Genomic DNA, 17,325 nt, shown 5'->3' with positions numbered 1-17,325 from the left:
AAGAGCAGACATCCATATTCGCCCTGCAGGAAATGGTTCCTTCCTGCTTGGAGCTGCAGATGTTCAGCAACAAACAGGAAACCGGGACCGGCTGTGGAGGTCACTATGCTGCTGAGAAAAAATAAAAGTTAGCTTTTCGATTTAAAAAAAAGAGAAAGAAAGGGAAGAGTGTCAGTTTTTAACTCAGTTTTTCTCAGAGAGGTGAGTAGACTGTGAAATCATCAACCCTTTAGCATAGTTAGCTTAGCTACAGACTGTTTGCGTCCTTTTCATTAGCATTTAATGAATTAAGGAAAGAAATTAGCAACATATTTATATATTTAACGTGTCCCTTGTGCCTTTTAGCACTGAACAGGTGAGTCAGTCAGCAGTGGCTCTCGTCCCTCCTGACCCGTCCTCTCCTGCTGTTAAAACTTTTATTTTAAAAAAGATTTTTTTTTCACATACTTGTTAAAACTCATTATGTTGTGACAGTATGGTAGGAGAGATAATCTGTGAAATATCTACTTCCTAAGTGCTAGAAACAACCAGTCAGTGGCAGAAGAGTGTTACTGCTGTCAATCACAATGCATGTGGCTGCTCATCCCTATGCTGCAGCTAGCATAGCCTTTTGTTAAAGCTTACTCTAGTTAGCATAGCTGCCAATGACAGCAGATAAACATTTTTCTGCAATGATAAGTTGTTTCTCCCCCATTAGCATATTTAGCAGTGAGTGAATGAGGTTGATTGACAGCACTAAGATCCTCCTCTTGGTTCTAATTGGATATTTTGGTTGTTTTAGTGCTATTACTCTAGCCAGTAATAGTAGCTCAGGGAGCAGGTGGAGGAGATTGATTGTTTTCACAGATTATCTGTCTCATAACAAAGTGTCACAACATGGTGGCAGCTTTAACAAATAAGGAGAAAACATAAGTTTATTAAAGTGATATACTGCAGCTTGAATAAAATGTAACTACATAGCATTTTTGAGAAGACTGGATAGCTTTGTGTATTTTGCATGTTGCCTATGACTTGCTGGTGGGGAGAGACATTTCAGTAATCTAAAACTAATAGAAAATATTTAAGCAACCTCCTTGCATTCTGGATATGGACTGTTGGATGTGAAATTCTTGAGCAGGAAATATTGTGTTAGTATCAGCACTAAACCAAAGAAAGCACAGCAGTTGCAAACCTTTAAAATTGTGACACTTTTGATGGTTCAGATATAATCAAAACATTATATCAGCAGCTTCATCGGGGGTCCAATTCAATTTTTTGTCAGGGGGCCCAAGATTCCTGGCAGCGACCCTGGCTTCAGTAATTAACAGCAGTTGAAAGAGGCTTTTATTTTGAAGGGTTAGGTGTGTAGAAGTGTAGCTCAGGCTCAGATGAGAGTCTGAAGGTCATAAATAGGAGGATTTATTGACTGTCATTTAATGTTGCAGTGGTGAGAATCTGTTGATGTAAATCTCAGTTTTACGTCTGAATATTTGCTTTAGATGAAACATTTAGTGATTATCAGATCAACAGTCACACAGAGAGATTTTATTTTGTAAACATCTGGAGTAAAATATGAGTTTCATCTCAAACTTGCTCTTTGTTCAAACTTCCAGCGCATCATCATGTAATAATACCGCCGCGCCCTCTGCTGGACTCATGGAAACACTGCAACGAGTTGAAAGAGCAAAAATGTTCATAAAACAAAATAAATACAAGGAAAATGAGACTGAGTTTGTGTCTGCAGGTTTCCATGGTGCCGAGGAGACGGCAGATGGTCAGAAAGGATTCCATGTGAAGGACTCACCTCAGTTCACCTGTCAGACCATCTCATACTGGTTGGTGCTGATGAGGTGGGCCAAGCAGCAGGCCAGAGACGTCCCGACCACCTGGGACAGAATCGGGTCACACTGGGTCCAAACATCAGTTACGTGTCAAGGTCAGGGGTCAGTACCTGAGAGAAGGCGATGCCAAACGTCACGCCAGCTATGATGGCCATGTTGTTCTCTATGAAGGACACCACCAGCTCATAGCAGCCCTGCAGAGACACAGAGACGGGTCATTGAACAGTCCATCCATCCGTCCATCCATCCATCCATCCATCCATCCATCCATCCATCCATCCATCCATCCATCCATCCATCCATCCATCCATCCATCCATCCATCCATCCATCCATCTATACATCCATCCATCTATACATCCATCCATCCATCCATCCATACATCTATCCATTCATCCATCCATCCATCCATCCATCCATCTATACATCCATCCATACGTCCGTTCATCCATCCATCCATCCATCCTTACATCTATCCATCCATCCATCTATACATCCATCCATACGTTCGTACATCCATCCATCCATCCATCTATACATCCATCCATCCATCCATTCTTACATCTATCCATCCATCCATCCATCCATCCATCCATCCATCTATACATCCATCCATCCGTCCGTACATCCATCCATCCATCCATCCATCCATCCTTACATCTATCCATTCATCCATCCATCCATCCATCCATCTATACATCCATCCATCCATCCTTACATCCATCCATCCATCCTTACATCTATCCATCCATCCATCTATTCATCCATCCATACGTTCGTACATCCATCCATCCATCCAGCTATACATCCATCCATCCATCCATCCATTCTTACATCTATCCATCCATCCATCCATCCATCCATCTATACATCCATCCATACGTCCGTCCATCCATCCATCCATCCATCCATCCTTACATCTATCCATCCATCCATCCTTACATCCATCCATCCATCCATCCTTACATCTATCCATCCATCCATCCATCCATCCATCTATCCATACATGCATAAACCTCTTAATAGGTAAATGAGAACCAATAGTTTTATCTTTTTACTTCTAAAGTTTTCTTGCTACATGAAGTTTTCTGTAATTGTTTCTGCACACATTTCATTGAGGCATGAAAAAGATGAGTTTCATTAATGTGTAAAGAATGCAGTAAAATGTAACTGAGATCAGCATTTCCAACCAACTGAATGACTGAACTGTTGCAGATGTTATCTTCCTGGAGGTTTCAGCCATCGTCAGTCAGAACTCTCCTGGTGTGTATCTGTGACCTCCTGACCTGTCTGTAGACTTTGTGTGCAGCCAGAGTCGCATTCTTCAGTTCAGCTTTGCTGCACTCCACATAGGTAACACAGCAGCTGGCAGGGAAACCGCTGGCAGGAAAATACACACTGCTGAACCAGCTGGTGTAGTTCTGGACTCCACAGCAGTGTAACTGAAGAAACATCCAAAAAGACGCAACGTTTAAAGGCTGATTCTGTTTTTGGTTTCCTGATGAGTAAACTAGTGCATCGTCTGCGTATGGTCTGTTCTGCAGGTTGCCATGGTGAATGTAGAGAGACCATTAATTGATAAATATGAATGCTGCTCTTTCAAAGACAGAGAAGGAAAATAAAAAGATTAAAAACTAGAAACCTGGAAGGTCTGAGTAGAAGCCCTGAGGAACGCTACGACCAGCTAAGGGTTAAACTCTGCTGGACTCACTGTGCGCTGGACGCTGTCCACCGCCATGCTCCTCTCATCGTATCCATTGTACCACATGACGGCCTCAGAGTACGACGTCAGGAAGGTTCCTTTAATCTGGCGACACACAGCCGATCAGATGATTTACCGAGTCAAACGTCTGAAATGAACCAGAATGTTTCAGACCTCATGACGAAAGATGAATCCAGAGATTCCAGCGACGAGTTCGATCATGAACACCAGAGACAGAGAAACAGCATACTGGAAGAGGTCAGGGGTCAAGATGAGACATTCTGCTCCCTGTAATCATGTTCATTTGTTAATCTGTGTCCCCTCAGGGTGTAATCTGAAGAGACCTCCCACCAGTTTGAGCATCCAGGGCCGACCCCTGCAGGTGGCGACGCAGCCGAACAGTCCGAACAGGACGATGGCGGCGCCGGTACCGACCAGCGCGTACGGAGCGTTGGTGGGGCTGCTGGAGATCAGCAGCGTGTACGGCCCCAACATGAACTTCCACCACAACCCCACCGACAGCAGGACCACACCTGTCACCTGAGGGGGCGGAGCCAGCGGTCATACTGACGGCCAATCAGCTGCTTGTTTTAAATAAATCATGATTCCTGATCTCAGATCCTGGTTCTGATCCAGACGACAGAACCTGCCTGATTCGGATCAGAACCGGACCAGATGGGCCGAGACACAGGAAGGAGGCGGGTCGTGATTCAGCAGCACATGACTGAGCGAACAGCGGCAGCCAGGTGACAAAGTGACAACCAGACGAGAAGCAGAGCAGCAGCGATGCTAACGGCGCAGATTCACTGACGCAAGGTGAATTTAATAACATTAATGATTCATTTCTGTTCCTCTGCTGGAACAGGAAAAATGTTATAAAGCTCCAAAAACCAGAAAAATTACAATAATTCATATCCAGTCAATGTGGGGAAATGATGAATCGATCCGTCTGTGGCTCAGCAGAGCAGGAGGAAGGAAACAGGAGGAAAAGGTTCTGTTGAGCAGCACAAACCGTCCAGACCGGGTCCAAAGAACCAAATCATTACATTCCTAAAATAATGCACCTGGTTATTTATCCCAAAAGTTATTGGTTTTCTTGCATATGTTAATGTATTAATTTTATCTCTAGTCATAAAGTCAGATTATTTTGTCTTTTCACTTTAACAAAATATAATTATGTGAAACCAGTTTGAAAAGAAAGATATTAAATAAATAATTAGTTTATTTGATAGAGGTTCTGCTCCTGGCTGCCTCTAGAAACCAGGATCTACCTGCAGAAGGAAAAACGTAAACTCTGCTCCTCTTCCTCAGCCTGCCAGGGAGGAAGAGGAGGAAGAGGAAGGTCCTCACCCAGAAGATGAAGGAGTAAAGCAGCAGCAGCATCTTCAGGATGAAGATCACTGGTTTGGTCTCCATCCTGCTGGGAGCCATCATCAGTCGGACTTCAACTGGACCCGCTGCTCCTCTTCCTCTGTCTTTGTATGGGCTGAGGAAGGCTCTCTGAGGCGTCAAACGGCGTCCTCTGCTGGAGGAAAATGTAACTGCAACATCCTCAAACGTTACAGGGATTTTTCAGAGTCAGTTCAGTTGTAGTTTGTTTTTAGAGTTTTTACGGAGCGGTTCTGGATCGGTTTGGGTTCTGGGTCAACGCAGATGAACGTGTGAACATCCAAAATGTGTCGGGGTCGGGGTAGTTAGGGGTAGTTGGAGCTGAGACGCCTCACCTCTGTGTGAATTGTGTGGTCATGGTGTGAAGTATGATGGTCACATGGTGCTTCCTCTACAACCAGCCCTCAGTGGACAGAAACCAGAGAGAAACCGGGTCATCACTACGGCCCGCGTGATGTTCTGCTGGAGCCGCCACATTAAAGGCTCAGCTGCACTGAGGTCCGGTTCTGACTCTGCTTGATGTTTGCCGCAGGTGGTGTTTGGATGACGGAGCTGTTAGAGCATCCGTCACACAGTCAGACCAACACAGAGGTTCTTGTTCTTTTACGGCCAGATTCGGTCCAGGACGGTCCGATAACCACGGTTTTAACCAACCGTTGCTGCTCCAGCTTCAGGTCATAACCGGGTTCTACAGAACTGGGCCTCAGAACAACAACCCCAAAGGAACTGGACCTGGTCCTGGACACCAACCAGGTCTGAAAAACACAGCGTCCCAACATCATTTTCTGATGCTAGTCGTTTGAATTTTACAAAGATCCGATCAAAGTTAGAAACACTGCTGAGCAGAACCATGGAGGTTCTGTTGGGTCAGAGGAGGTTCTGTTCTTTAGGTCAGTTAGTATTACATCAATTATTTCTATTTGCTAAAAGCAGAAATTGTAGCTAAAACATCTTTTCATTCTTTCTTCAAACTCAAAAGTTCACATTCAATCAGCAACCAGGTTTTAAATGTTCCTTAAATATTTTTACATAATGATCTTTCCTCAAGTTATGAAGCTCCTGTGGTGAAACAGCCCTCAGCATGATGCTGCCACCACCATACTTCACAGTGTGAAGTATGGTGGTTTCTGTCCCACTGAGGGCTGGTCTGTAGAGGAAGCACCATGTGACCATCATACTTCACACCATGACCACACAATTCACACAGATCATTGTTACATTTCCTCCAAATGTAACAATGATCATTATAAACAAACAGTTTAGTTTCATCAGACCTCCAAAAATGAAACTTTGTCTGTTGACATCTAAACCAACTGATCTGAACTTCACGACTGAACATCAACTAGATCGCCTGGTGACGACACCACATGATGCAGCTGTCAGGAACACCTTATATGGTCACTGAAGATTCTAGTCCTCATGTTTAAAATGTAATTTTAAGGTGTTGTGAGTCTAAAACAGGAAGTGACATCAGTGAGGGGCTGGAAGGAGGATCTTCCTACACCTAAAACTACAGATCTATCATGAATTCATCAAGAAGCCTTTTGTGGTCCAACTGATGTTTTCTCAAACTGCAGCTCCCCCTGCTGGTCAGAATTCAGAATGCAGCTTTTTTCTGACCCGTCTATTGAATGACAACACAGAAACTCAAGCAGGTTTCAAGTTTTATTTTCTCCAGACACAGTCATCGTCATGTAGATCACAGTTGTCCTTACAGTTGGTGAAATTAAAGCAGATTTATTTATTGAAGATTAATATACTTTTATGTATAGGACAGAGATGAGGACATGTTGATATATGTAAGATGATATATGTATATGTAAGATGATATATGTAAGATGATACAGAGAACCTTGAAGGTTCTCTGTATCATCTGAAGTATCCAGATCAGAACCACCAGCAGTTCATCACAACCAGGATGATGAGACGATCACAGTTTCGTCCTCTAAACCCGTACCGACCAGGGCGTGAAGGATCCTGGCTCAGCTGGAGGGCACTGGGAGGAAACCAGCAGAACCAAACAATCAGGAAGGGTTTTATTTCTGTAGCACTGAAGCATGTTCCTGGAGGTTTTCATACCAGTTTGGTGAATCTGTCACAGCAGGCATTGCGGATCCTCTCTGCAGAGGCCGGGCTGTCCAGCCTAAAGGGTCCCGTCATTTTTGACTCCGCCCGGGCGGCTCTGACCGCGTCTTTGATGGCGTAGAAAACAGACGCTGCCAGGAAGAGCGGAGGTTCGCCCACCGCCTGGTAGAGAGAGAGTCGGTTTAAAATGTCCTGCTCTGCATGAGAGCAGGGATGTTTCTGTCTGCAGGGTCAACAGGAAGTGACATCATTTACCTTGGAGGCAAAGATGGCCTTTTCATTGGGAGCATCTCGGAGCAGAGAGACGGTCAGCTGAGTGGGAATGTCGCCAAAGGCTGGAATCTTGTAGGAACCAGGACCCCGAGTGAGGAGGACCCCCTGTGGGGAGTAATGGAGCTCCTCCAGCGTGAAGAGGCCCAGACCCTGCATGAAGGCCCCCTCTACCTGGAGAACAGGAGAAGATGTAGACCAGACAAGGGATCCAGGTAAACAACGGCAGAGTGTTTGATGTCCTACCTGTCCGATGTCGATGGCTGGATTCAAACTGTGGCCTACGTCCATCACTATAGTGGTGCTCAAGTTCTGCCACACAAAATGATGAGAAATGTCCAAAAGACTTCCCTTTAGCAGGTTGAAAGAAATCTGAGGGTTAAAGAATGAAGACAGTACAGACCTTGTGAGCTCCAGTCAGACAGTCTACCTCCACCTCTGAACAAGCCACTCCGTAGCTGTAGTAGTTGAAGGCTCTGCCTGAGTTGGTGTCAAAGTCATAGCCCAGATCTGGAGTCCTAACAAAGCAGAAACCGTGCTAGTTTAGTTGAACTTAAGTCAAAGCAGTGACTGAACTTGAAAGCTCACTTGTAGAAGCCGTTGGCACTGAGGTTGACTCTGTCGAAGTAAGCAGCATTCACCTAGAAAACACAAACCAACATTGGGATATTTAAGATGATGTTGGGTTGATGTAGACTAAAGAAAAAGAAACAACAAGGCTGTGTGACTTATTGGTTCTTCTCACCCAGTCCTCCCAGCATCCTTTGGGATTCTTAGTCTTAAACCGCTCCAGGCGCTCCAGCAGAGTCTCACAGGCGTTCTGAACGGCCGCCCCGTTGAGGTCGGAGGACGAGGACGCAGCGGTGGCGCTGGTGTTGGGCACCGTGTTGGTGCTGGTCTCTGAGATGAAAATCTTTGAACAGGGAATACCCAGAACCCTGCTGGCAACCTGGAGGCAGTTCAGATGCACATGATGCTGAACTTATTTTCTTGCTTATTTTAATACAGCACCTTTATACAGTAATTTATGCTTCCAGAAAGCTGCTGCTTTTTGATGACCATGAGGCGGGGCAGTTCCTTCTTCAATAAGGTAAAAGCAGCAGCTGAAGATGTGATGATGATTTAAAGAGGGTTGTGTGTTAACAAGCTGTTTTTACAGTTCTCCACCTGGACCATCTTGGTGTGAAGACCCTGTCCCATCTCTGTCCCTCCATGAGTCAACAACACAGACCCGTCTCTGTAGATGTGGACGAGAGCACCAGCCTAAAGACAAAGAACACAGTAGGTCAAACTTATTCACAAAAAAACTCCTTAGACTCCTCAAAAGCTGCTTGACCCAGAGATCACAGCCCAGTAGAGCGAACCTGGTTGAGGAAGGTGGCTGTAAAGCTGATGCCAAACTTAGTGGGAACGATCGCAAGTCCTCGTTTAGTCCATCGGTTCTGTCTGAAACACAAAAACCTTTTTCTGCACTTTATTTTCTTCTGAGGTAAAGGAAGTCAAAGCCAGTCAGAATTATCCATCAGTCTAGTTGTTGTCAGTTTGAAGCTAAACGTTTCCTTCAGATTCATTAGGTTTACCTGTTAAAGAGATCCGCTGCAGCTCGTCGCTGCTTGTATTCAGACCGTGAAAGACACTCGTCCCAGCAGCGGTCCAGTGTGAGCCCCTGCAGGATCTGGTTGTAGGGCGTTGACTCTCCCTCCAAGTACAGGTTCAACCGGCGTACCTGTAGGGGAACAGACTCGTTAACTGGACACTTCTACACCAGAGTCCAGCTGCTCAGACATTATTCATGGACAGACCTCCTCAGGTGAGCGGCCCAGACTGTGAGCCACATCTGTAATCCAGTTCTCAGCGACCATCATGCCTTGAGGCCCTCCAAAGCCTCTGAAGGCCGTGTTGGATGGAAGGTTGGTGTGACACAGGAAACCTTGGCCACGCACGTTTGATATACGGTATGAATTTTCCATGTGGAACAGAGCACGCTCCATAATCTAAATGAGTACAAAGAAGCAAAGTATCGTCAGCATAGCGTGTGATCAAAAGAAGAGAAATCCTGGTTGTGGATGAAACTCACTGCCTGCGAGAGATCCAAGGAGTTTCCAGAATTGCTGTAGAAAGCCACATCCAGAGCGACTACCTTCCCACTGTGGAGGAAACCAACCTACGACAGAAACAAGAGCGAAGCTCAGATCCTCCCAGTAATGTTACCTTTTCAGAAGCTTAGGTGAACTACGTATACTTTGTATTTCCCGTAGAACGGATGACGTCCTCCAGTGATCAACATGTCCTCATCTCTGTCCAGCATACACCTGACAGGTCTCTTCAACCTGAAACACACAAAACTCTTTTAATCTTTGGAGTTTCAGAGTTTTAACATGAGACGTGGGTAACCTACTTGTTTGCTGCCACGGCAACAACAGTGGACAACACAGTGGTCCGACTTTCTTTTCCTCCAAACCCTCCACCCATCCGCTTAACTCGTACCAGCACCCTGTTTGCTGGGACACCCAAGGCCTTTGCTACAAAAGACTGAAGAACAAGAGACAAACAAAAATGTGTCGGATAGGAGGGTGATACTTTCTACTCTGAATGAAAGTGAGCATTTAAACTTGTCAGAAGAATTAGGGTTAGGGTTATTTGTGGTTTTGAACATGGCTGACAGCTTCCTGTGGCGTACCTGTGTTATGGACTTTGCAGAGATTTCTGATTGTTACCTGAGAATCAGAAGGCGATTGGCTGGAAATGAAGAGCTCCATTTCTCCATCTTCTTCTCGGGGAACAGCTAAAGTGACGTTTGTCTCCAGGTAAAAATGCTCCTGACCTCCCATATGGATCTCACCTTAAAGACAGTCATTGGCTGATTACTATCTAATTAACCAAGGTCAGATGGAGGTCAATGGGCAGATTGTTTTACCCTCCAGTATGTGATCGGCTTGTTTAAAGCCTGCTTCAAGGTCTCCATTCTGGATGGTTCTGATTGGTTCATAGAAGGACTGGGCAGCAATGGCTTCCTGTTAAAGGAAACAAAAATGTGGTTCAGTGAGTTTTACTGTGATTACTGAGCGTTCAGGTGTTTCTGGTCTCACCTGGATGGTGACGATGGGCGTCAGCTCTTCATACTGGATCTTCACAGCTTTGGCAGCTCTCTGAGCATGAAGCTGAGAGTCGGCCACCACGGCACCGATAATGTGACCCACACAGGTCACCTGTGAAAACAACAGACTCATCATTAACCTGATCATGGCAGATCCCCCTGATTGATCGGTCTGCCAAACTCACCTGGCCGTCGGCGAAGACTGTCTCGTCTTGTCTTACTCCAGTTATGTTACTGCCGGGAACATCTCTGGCAAAAGACAGCAGACGACTCCGGGACACTGCTCTGCCGCTGATATGTCCACAGAGCTGCAGCAAACACACAGCAGGTGAGACCGGACAGGTGTGTGTTACTGTCCAGGTGTGACTGCAGCGTGTCTTACAGTATCCTAGCGTGAGCCTTGGTGCTGGTGATCAGGGCCAGGTAAAGCTCGTTTTCGTAGAGAGGCACATCGTCACAGTAAACTGCCTCACCTGTGGCCTGCTTCAAGGCTGAAAGGTGCATTATGGGACGGCCCACCATGTCATCCTGGTTCTGCCCTTCTGGCACCGCCTGGAGGTTGAGCAGAGAATTACACTCCTGGACATTAGATGCGTTTGTCTGCGCGGTGGATGTGTGTTTGCTGTACCTGGTAGACCTGAATGCTGGACGGTGTCTCTGGATGGTAAATCTCTGTGGCACTCAGACACTCTGAGCTAACCTCCTGAACACTCAGACCCTGACAGAACAACAAATCTGAAAACACTGTCTGGTTTTACTTTCATTAGATGGAAGAAGTTGAACTCAATGAGACAAACCTGCAATCTGAGCTTCTGCAGAACCGTCAGGTAGAACTTGTAGAAAAGGCTTAGGGTCAGGGTCTGCCTGTACGTCACCATGCCACCAGGTGCAGAGGGGTCGAGGCTCATCTCCTCTGCCAATGAGGAGCAAGCCTCCTGAAGAAGCTCCTCCCCCCACTGCCTGCATAACGCAGCACATTGTTGAGTCCAGTCTTCCTCTAACGGTTTCATCTTCACCCTTCAGTTCTTACCTTCCCAGCAGCCGGTTTGCCGTCTTTTTGGCCAGTACTGTCACCGGCGCCATGCCACCATAACTGAGCCTCAGGTCTTTAACTATATCAGTCCCAGGAGAGAACATGGCGCTCATCGCTGCAGTGACGATGCTGATGTCATCCTCACGGCGTGGGGACTGCTTGAAGGCTGAGACGAACTGACACTGTGGGGAGAGGAAAGGTCAGCTGCCTCAAATGAGAGTCAGGATGAAAGTAGGCAGAGAAGATTATCAGCAGAGGACAACCAGACTGTCTTGAAGGTTTAGGCTTCAAGACATTCATGATGTGACACAAACCTTCTTGCTGTATGGGATGAGTATAGAGAGCAGGATCTCCTGAGGTCGTACAGTTGTCTTCCTGTAACCTGTGAAGAAACTGTCGTCCATCTGAACCTCTCGACTGCCATCTAGTGGATGAAGAAGTGAAGGGTGGCAATTAAAATAGAAAATGGAAAAGTTTGCTTGATTTCCTATAACATTTGGCTCCAGAGAGCTTCATGGTCTACTGAATGACCACTAGGTCTTCAGGTCCTGCAGCTGTAGAATAAACCCACATTCTGCAGCTTCCACCACCGTGCTTGACTGTTGGTTCTGTTCATAATGGTCCAACATCTCTGTTGTTCTCGTCTGTCCAGAGGACAGATTGTCTGCAAATTGATGGACTTGAAGATGACCCAGGTAGATGGGCAACACTAGATGCCTCTCTGGGGTCTTTGCTGATGTCTTTCCATCAAACTGAGGAACTTCCTGTTCTACAGTTTCTGCACCACCACAAAGACTTTACTGAAGCAGCAAGAAGAACAAAGGTTTATGATCTTTACAGAGATTAATGTGCGATTTGCTGTTAATCATCTGCAAAGACCTGAATGAGAAGATCCAACTGAATTACTCATGAACCTTTTGTCCTTTCAGGCTTCACTAGCGTCAGAAAACATTAAACACTTTGTTGCACAAGTTCTGGTGAAAACTTATGTAACAGGCTGTTTACATGCAGAAAGACGTCCAGTTTGGACTCTTGATTAAAGGTCGCTTAAGCTCCGCCCACTCTGACAAACAGAGACAGTATGACATCAGGACGTTTTGTCTCTCAGTGGCTGCATCTTTTGGAGGAGTCTGGATTCATTTTCGTACAGAAACAGAACCAGATAAACTTGGAGGAAAAGTTCTACCTTTGTCCCTCAGTGTGAGTTTACAGCCCACCACCATAAACACAGGGTTGAGGTCTGATATGGGACTGGCTGTCATGATGTTTCCTCCAATGGCCTGAAAACACAATCAGTCACACAGACTGTACTCTTGTGAGATGATTTCAGATGATCTGAGCGTTCTTTAGAAACGCACAGCTACATTACGGATCTGCTGTCCTGCGAACCATCGCAGCTGCTCCAAGATGGCCTGGAAGACTTGAGTCTGATGAGGAGGAAGTCTGTGAACGGCCTCTTTCAGCACCGTCCCCATGTGACTGAGGGTGCATGCTGCACCAAACACGATGCCTATAGACCAGAGAGGATGCTTAGTCACGTCTTGTGTTGTATATTTTGAACTTTTAGTGTTAAAATGACTGAAGTTTATGATATTTGTGGTACTTTAGGAAGAATCATTCTCACCATCCTCAGTGTGAGTCACTGCGTTCAGCTCAGCGATGAAACCCGGAGCCAAGATCACAGGGTACACCATGTTTTTAAATTTGACTTCAATACCTACAACAGGAACGATGGATGGATGGACGGACATTGGACGAACGTTGGACGGCGGTAGAGAAGCAGAAAACTCACCCACTTCGGTGTTTCCTACCACCAGTCGGGCATCTGGATGTCTCCACTTCAGGAGCAGAAGCTCTTCCAGGCTCTCGGGCTGCAGCCATGTTGTCCGGTCTCCATGGAAACACAGACTACGTGATGATCTTTGACTCTTTGACAGATTCTATGGGAGAAGAAAGGCAAGAAGAAAGGTTTAAGTCATTCATCAAATAATCAGTGACGGGTTGAAATAACTTGTCGTGGACTATTTGCTCACACTAAGTGTGAAATTAGACTAAAAGTAATGATTCCACAGCAGGTAGAACTGTATAGTTGTGTAGTACACCTGGACTGCTCTGGTTCCTTCATGAAGTTTAGAGTTTTGGCTGAAACAAAAGCCTGTGTTCAACCGTATGCAGATGATAGTCAGGTTTATTTGTAACATATTCATGGTATTTTGCCTGGTTTAACTTATGAAACCTCTTTGAATGAATCTCCGGAGGTGTTGCGTTCCTCACCAGGAGTTCAGGGGGGAAGATGACTTCCTGTGTGGGATCGTACGGCTCAAAGTCTGCTGTGTTGAACAGAGATGTGGCCTCCTGTGAAACGATGTACATTTAATGCTGGTCAGACTAGAGGTATTCGTACTGATGTCGGCTTTTAGTGAGGCTTGCCTCTGGTTTGTCCTTTGACCCTTGGAAAGCTCCGCTCCCATTGGTCATACAGCAGCCATTTTGTCCTTTGCCTCCACAACATCCTCCTTCCTAGAAGAACACAAAGTAAAATTCTTCCTGTCTTCATGTGGACAGCTGGAATCTGCTGCTGTTTTATGGTAAACACCTATCATTGTTTTGCTTTTTTTTACCCCTGCTAGTTGTTACTGTCTCTATGATGACAGCTTATGGTCCTTACGTTGATACCGACATGTTAAAGTTACTGAAACCAGAAACATGAAGCCATCTGTTCGTACCACCGTGAAGGTTTTGAATCCCTCCAGAATCGGTCTGTATCCCGTACAGCGGCACAGATTTCCTGAAAGAGAAGATTATTTTTATTACTCCAATGAGAACGACTCAGATTAAGATGAGAGTCAGAGTATGATGCCCCCAATAACAACAACCTTGGAAGGCCTCCTCCATGTCGGCCATGTTTGGAGTGGGGTTGTTCCTCAGCAGTGCGTACATGGACATGACGATTCCCGGAGTGCAGAAACCACACTGAGAGCCGTGAGACTTGGCGATCCGTTCCTGAACACAGAGAACATTAATGCCACTGATGAAGCTTCAGACGGTGACACCTGGTCTCACCTGGTCTCGCCTGGTCTCACCTGGTCTCGCCTGGTCTCACCTGGTCTCACCTGGTCTCGCCTGGTCTCACATGGTCTCGCCTGGTCTCACCTGGTCTCGCCTGGTCTCACCTGGTCTCGCCTGGTCTCACATGGTCTCGCCTGGTCTCACCTGGTCTCGCCTGGTCTCACCTGGTCTCACCTGGTCTCGCCTGGTCTCACCTGGTCTCACCTGTACAGGGTGCAGCTTCCTCGCCACGCTGCCAATTCCCTCCACCGTTGTGACGGCAACCAGGTGTAGAGAGCACAGGGGTGCGAGGCAGGCGTTCACGGCGTAGTGTCTGATATCAGTTGAAGACAACAGCTCTTTGAGCAGCTGTGAAATCAGTTTGTTGGTGTGAAAAGTCTCAGAAGTCAGGTGGAAGCACATGACCGCAGTCCAGGCACGGTTCATTCACCCAGCGGAGGATACAGCAGCTGCTGCGGCTCCGCCTGGTATCGAGACAGCATGACGGTGCAGGCGCCGCATCCCCTTCAGCACAGCCCAGCTTGGTTCCTGTCAGCCCCACTGAGACACACACCATGAGTTAATGTGGAAATCAGGAAACCAGTGGTCAAATCTTCACTCCGACCTCCTGACTGCTCATGTACTGAAGGTTTAAGATACAAAACCACAGCCTGGTCTAAATCAGCAATAACCAGAGGAAGTCCAAACGTCTTCACTCAACCAGAGACCTGAAGGGAAATCATCTTTCAAAGTCTTAAACCTCATAACGTCCAACATCATGTCACTGGTTCTTCTAGAGATGCTTCATATCACATTTCTCCTCAAACTCCGTCTTGATGCATCATCCTGCTGTCTCCTATAAACAGTTTTTCTATTAAACCCAGAAGCTTCTCTTTGATTCTGTTGACTCATCCTTCTTCTCCATCAGCCTCTCTCTGACCTCTGACCTTTTTCTAGTTTACTTTCACTTCATTCTGGGGTTCCTCAGGGTTCATCTTGGGTCCCACATCTTGCCTGGTTTAAATCTTCATCACTGATTCCCTGTTTTTCCTTAAAGATGAAGAACTGCTGATGCAGAACGTCTTCAACCCGATCGACTCTAAACTCAAACTGACAGGAAGTCGATATAAAATTGTTGGACTCGTTGCAGATGAAATGTGGGTGGGATCTTACGTTTTCTCCTCAGGTACGTCAGCAGAGTTATCTCAGGATCCGGGTTCTTTTCAACAATCTGCAAAAGTTAACAGAATAAAAATTATGAACAAATTTTTTTTTTTCTGGAGCCTCAGTGAAGGACGGATTGGGTCTGAAACCAGAACCAGCCGATCAGATAAATCCTTTCTGAATATCTTCTGTTTTCTCCAAACTGCAGATGATTAATGAAGATTTCTCCATTCGGGTCGGGTCGGTAGAACCGAGCCTGGTATCAGTGGGTCAACATGCAGCATGGGATCAGACTGAACTCCTGAGTTCCACCAGAACCAGAACCGACCCTGTCTTACCTTCCTTCCATTCACGAAGAAGACGAGCTCATCGGAGCCGGTCCGGTTCTGAGAGTCGGCCATGGTTCTGTTCCTGCTGGTCTCCATCCTGCTGCTGCTAATGAAGCTCCTTCAGAGGAAGGCTCCTCCTCTTCCTCCTCCCAGAACCTGCAGTCCAACGGGAGTCGGATCCGTTCCAGACATGTGAGTTGAAGCGACGCTGCCGTCGGGCCGACGACCCGCTACAGTCAGAACTTTGATCATAAACTTATTACACGCCTCTACAGGCTAATTATTCACAGCGGGGGGTCAAAGGTCAGGACAATATGGCTTAGGTAACGGGTTTAGAGACATGAGGTCACGTTCAGCAGACATGGAGAGTAAAAACTATGATTATTAATCATAAAAATACGATAAAACACTGAATACGCAGAAAAACCAAATCAGAACATTTGATTTAAATCCATCATCAACTAAATACACACATCAAAATACACACTAAATACACACATCAAAATACACACTAAATACACACATTGAGTCACACCAGAAACTTTTACATTGAATAAGAAAACTAAAGAAATGTGAAAGGGTTGAAATATTTTTTTATTTCTCTTATTGATAAGTCAAATTAATTTCAATATGAGACGAAGATAATCTGAGTAAAAATGTAAATATTTTAGTTTCATGAAACATGACGATACTTTTACTTTTTCTCTCTGCCGACTCGTCTTGTACATTCTGCGACTCCTTCTCTCATTCCCTGTGTCGTAGCAACTGCCACGCCAGCGTCTGTGCTGCTCGCTTCTCCTCTTAGGTCCACGCTTGCACATTTGATTTTTCACAAATGTGTGAAAAAGTAACCACTCCCCTGACCTAAAATCATGTTTCTAATTCTGCTGATGGAGCTCTAACCTTGACCTTTGACCCGCTCTGCTGAACTGATTTTCTTTCACTGATTCAGTTTAAGTCTTATATTTTCTTTCTTTGCTCCATATTAAAGGTTGATGATTCACATCAGTCCTTCACTCTGAGCTTCATGTGACTCACGACTTCGAATCGATTCGATTTGCCCTCAAGAAACATCCACAAAGACTCTGCTGTTAGTCACCATGAAGACGATGCAGCGTGTAAATGAGACGCAGCGCGGCGTTTTAATGTGAAACCTTTAACTGGTCAGAGCTACGAGCAGGGAGCCGAACACACAGCCCTGAGGAACTCCACTCCCAATAAATTCACTTACATGTTTATATGTTTTTATTTTACATTTTAGGAATTAAAATGATACAAAAGTACAACAATAACCTCCAAGCATTTACATTCCAGCGCTATCGCTTCTTCAAACAGTGAAAACTATCCAACACTGAGCAATGTGTCTTTATGTCTTCATCTGGAGGTCGG

General features: G+C 45.7%; 2 protein-coding genes and 1 long non-coding RNA gene across 3 annotated transcripts; 1 reads left to right on the top strand and 2 right to left on the bottom strand.

The window, feature by feature from the left end:
* Positions 1-1,509: 1,509 nt before the first annotated feature.
* Positions 1,510-5,230, bottom strand: LOC129354684 (tetraspanin-7-like). Its single transcript, XM_055024170.1, has 8 exons — positions 4,872-5,230; positions 3,873-4,061; positions 3,696-3,770; positions 3,531-3,626; positions 3,106-3,261; positions 1,931-2,014; positions 1,784-1,865; positions 1,510-1,644 (listed from the first exon to the last, which is right to left on the bottom strand). Exons 1-7 carry the CDS (start codon positions 4,953-4,955, stop codon positions 1,797-1,799), a joined length of 753 nt encoding a protein of 250 aa, XP_054880145.1. The 5' UTR covers positions 4,956-5,230; the 3' UTR covers positions 1,510-1,644; positions 1,784-1,796.
* A 1,332-nt stretch (positions 5,231-6,562) lies between these two features.
* On the bottom strand, positions 6,563-16,108 carry LOC129354677 (xanthine dehydrogenase/oxidase-like). The gene is given in 37 exon segments (XM_055024161.1): positions 6,563-6,906; positions 6,990-7,157; positions 7,251-7,439; positions 7,512-7,577; positions 7,669-7,783; positions 7,854-7,906; positions 8,011-8,214; positions 8,433-8,528; positions 8,630-8,711; positions 8,846-8,991; positions 9,068-9,259; positions 9,343-9,429; positions 9,508-9,595; positions 9,664-9,797; positions 9,983-10,107; positions 10,183-10,279; positions 10,355-10,474; positions 10,548-10,618; positions 10,621-10,670; positions 10,745-10,914; positions 10,991-11,080; positions 11,160-11,322; positions 11,393-11,577; positions 11,710-11,819; positions 12,582-12,675; positions 12,754-12,905; positions 13,020-13,112; positions 13,188-13,335; positions 13,670-13,750; positions 13,826-13,915; positions 14,122-14,183; positions 14,272-14,398; positions 14,669-14,777; positions 14,909-14,969; positions 14,972-15,004; positions 15,617-15,674; positions 15,946-16,108. Coding segments are annotated over 37 exon segments (4,047 nt in total). The 5' UTR covers positions 16,033-16,108; the 3' UTR covers positions 6,563-6,855.
* On the top strand, positions 8,429-17,149 carry LOC129354682 (uncharacterized). The gene is made up of 3 exons (XR_008605180.1): positions 8,429-8,546; positions 15,816-16,128; positions 16,928-17,149. It is a non-coding gene; the product is annotated as an uncharacterized LOC129354682 (long non-coding RNA).
* Positions 17,150-17,325: the final 176 nt, after the last annotated feature.

Source organism: Poeciliopsis prolifica, unplaced genomic scaffold, assembly GCF_027474105.1.
Source record: "Poeciliopsis prolifica strain line A6 unplaced genomic scaffold, Auburn_PproV2 SCAFFOLD116, whole genome shotgun sequence".
NCBI lineage: Eukaryota > Metazoa > Chordata > Actinopteri > Cyprinodontiformes > Poeciliidae > Poeciliopsis > Poeciliopsis prolifica.
Note: the sequence above shows the minus strand (reverse complement) of the source record. Positions and strands in the feature narration are given on the sequence as shown.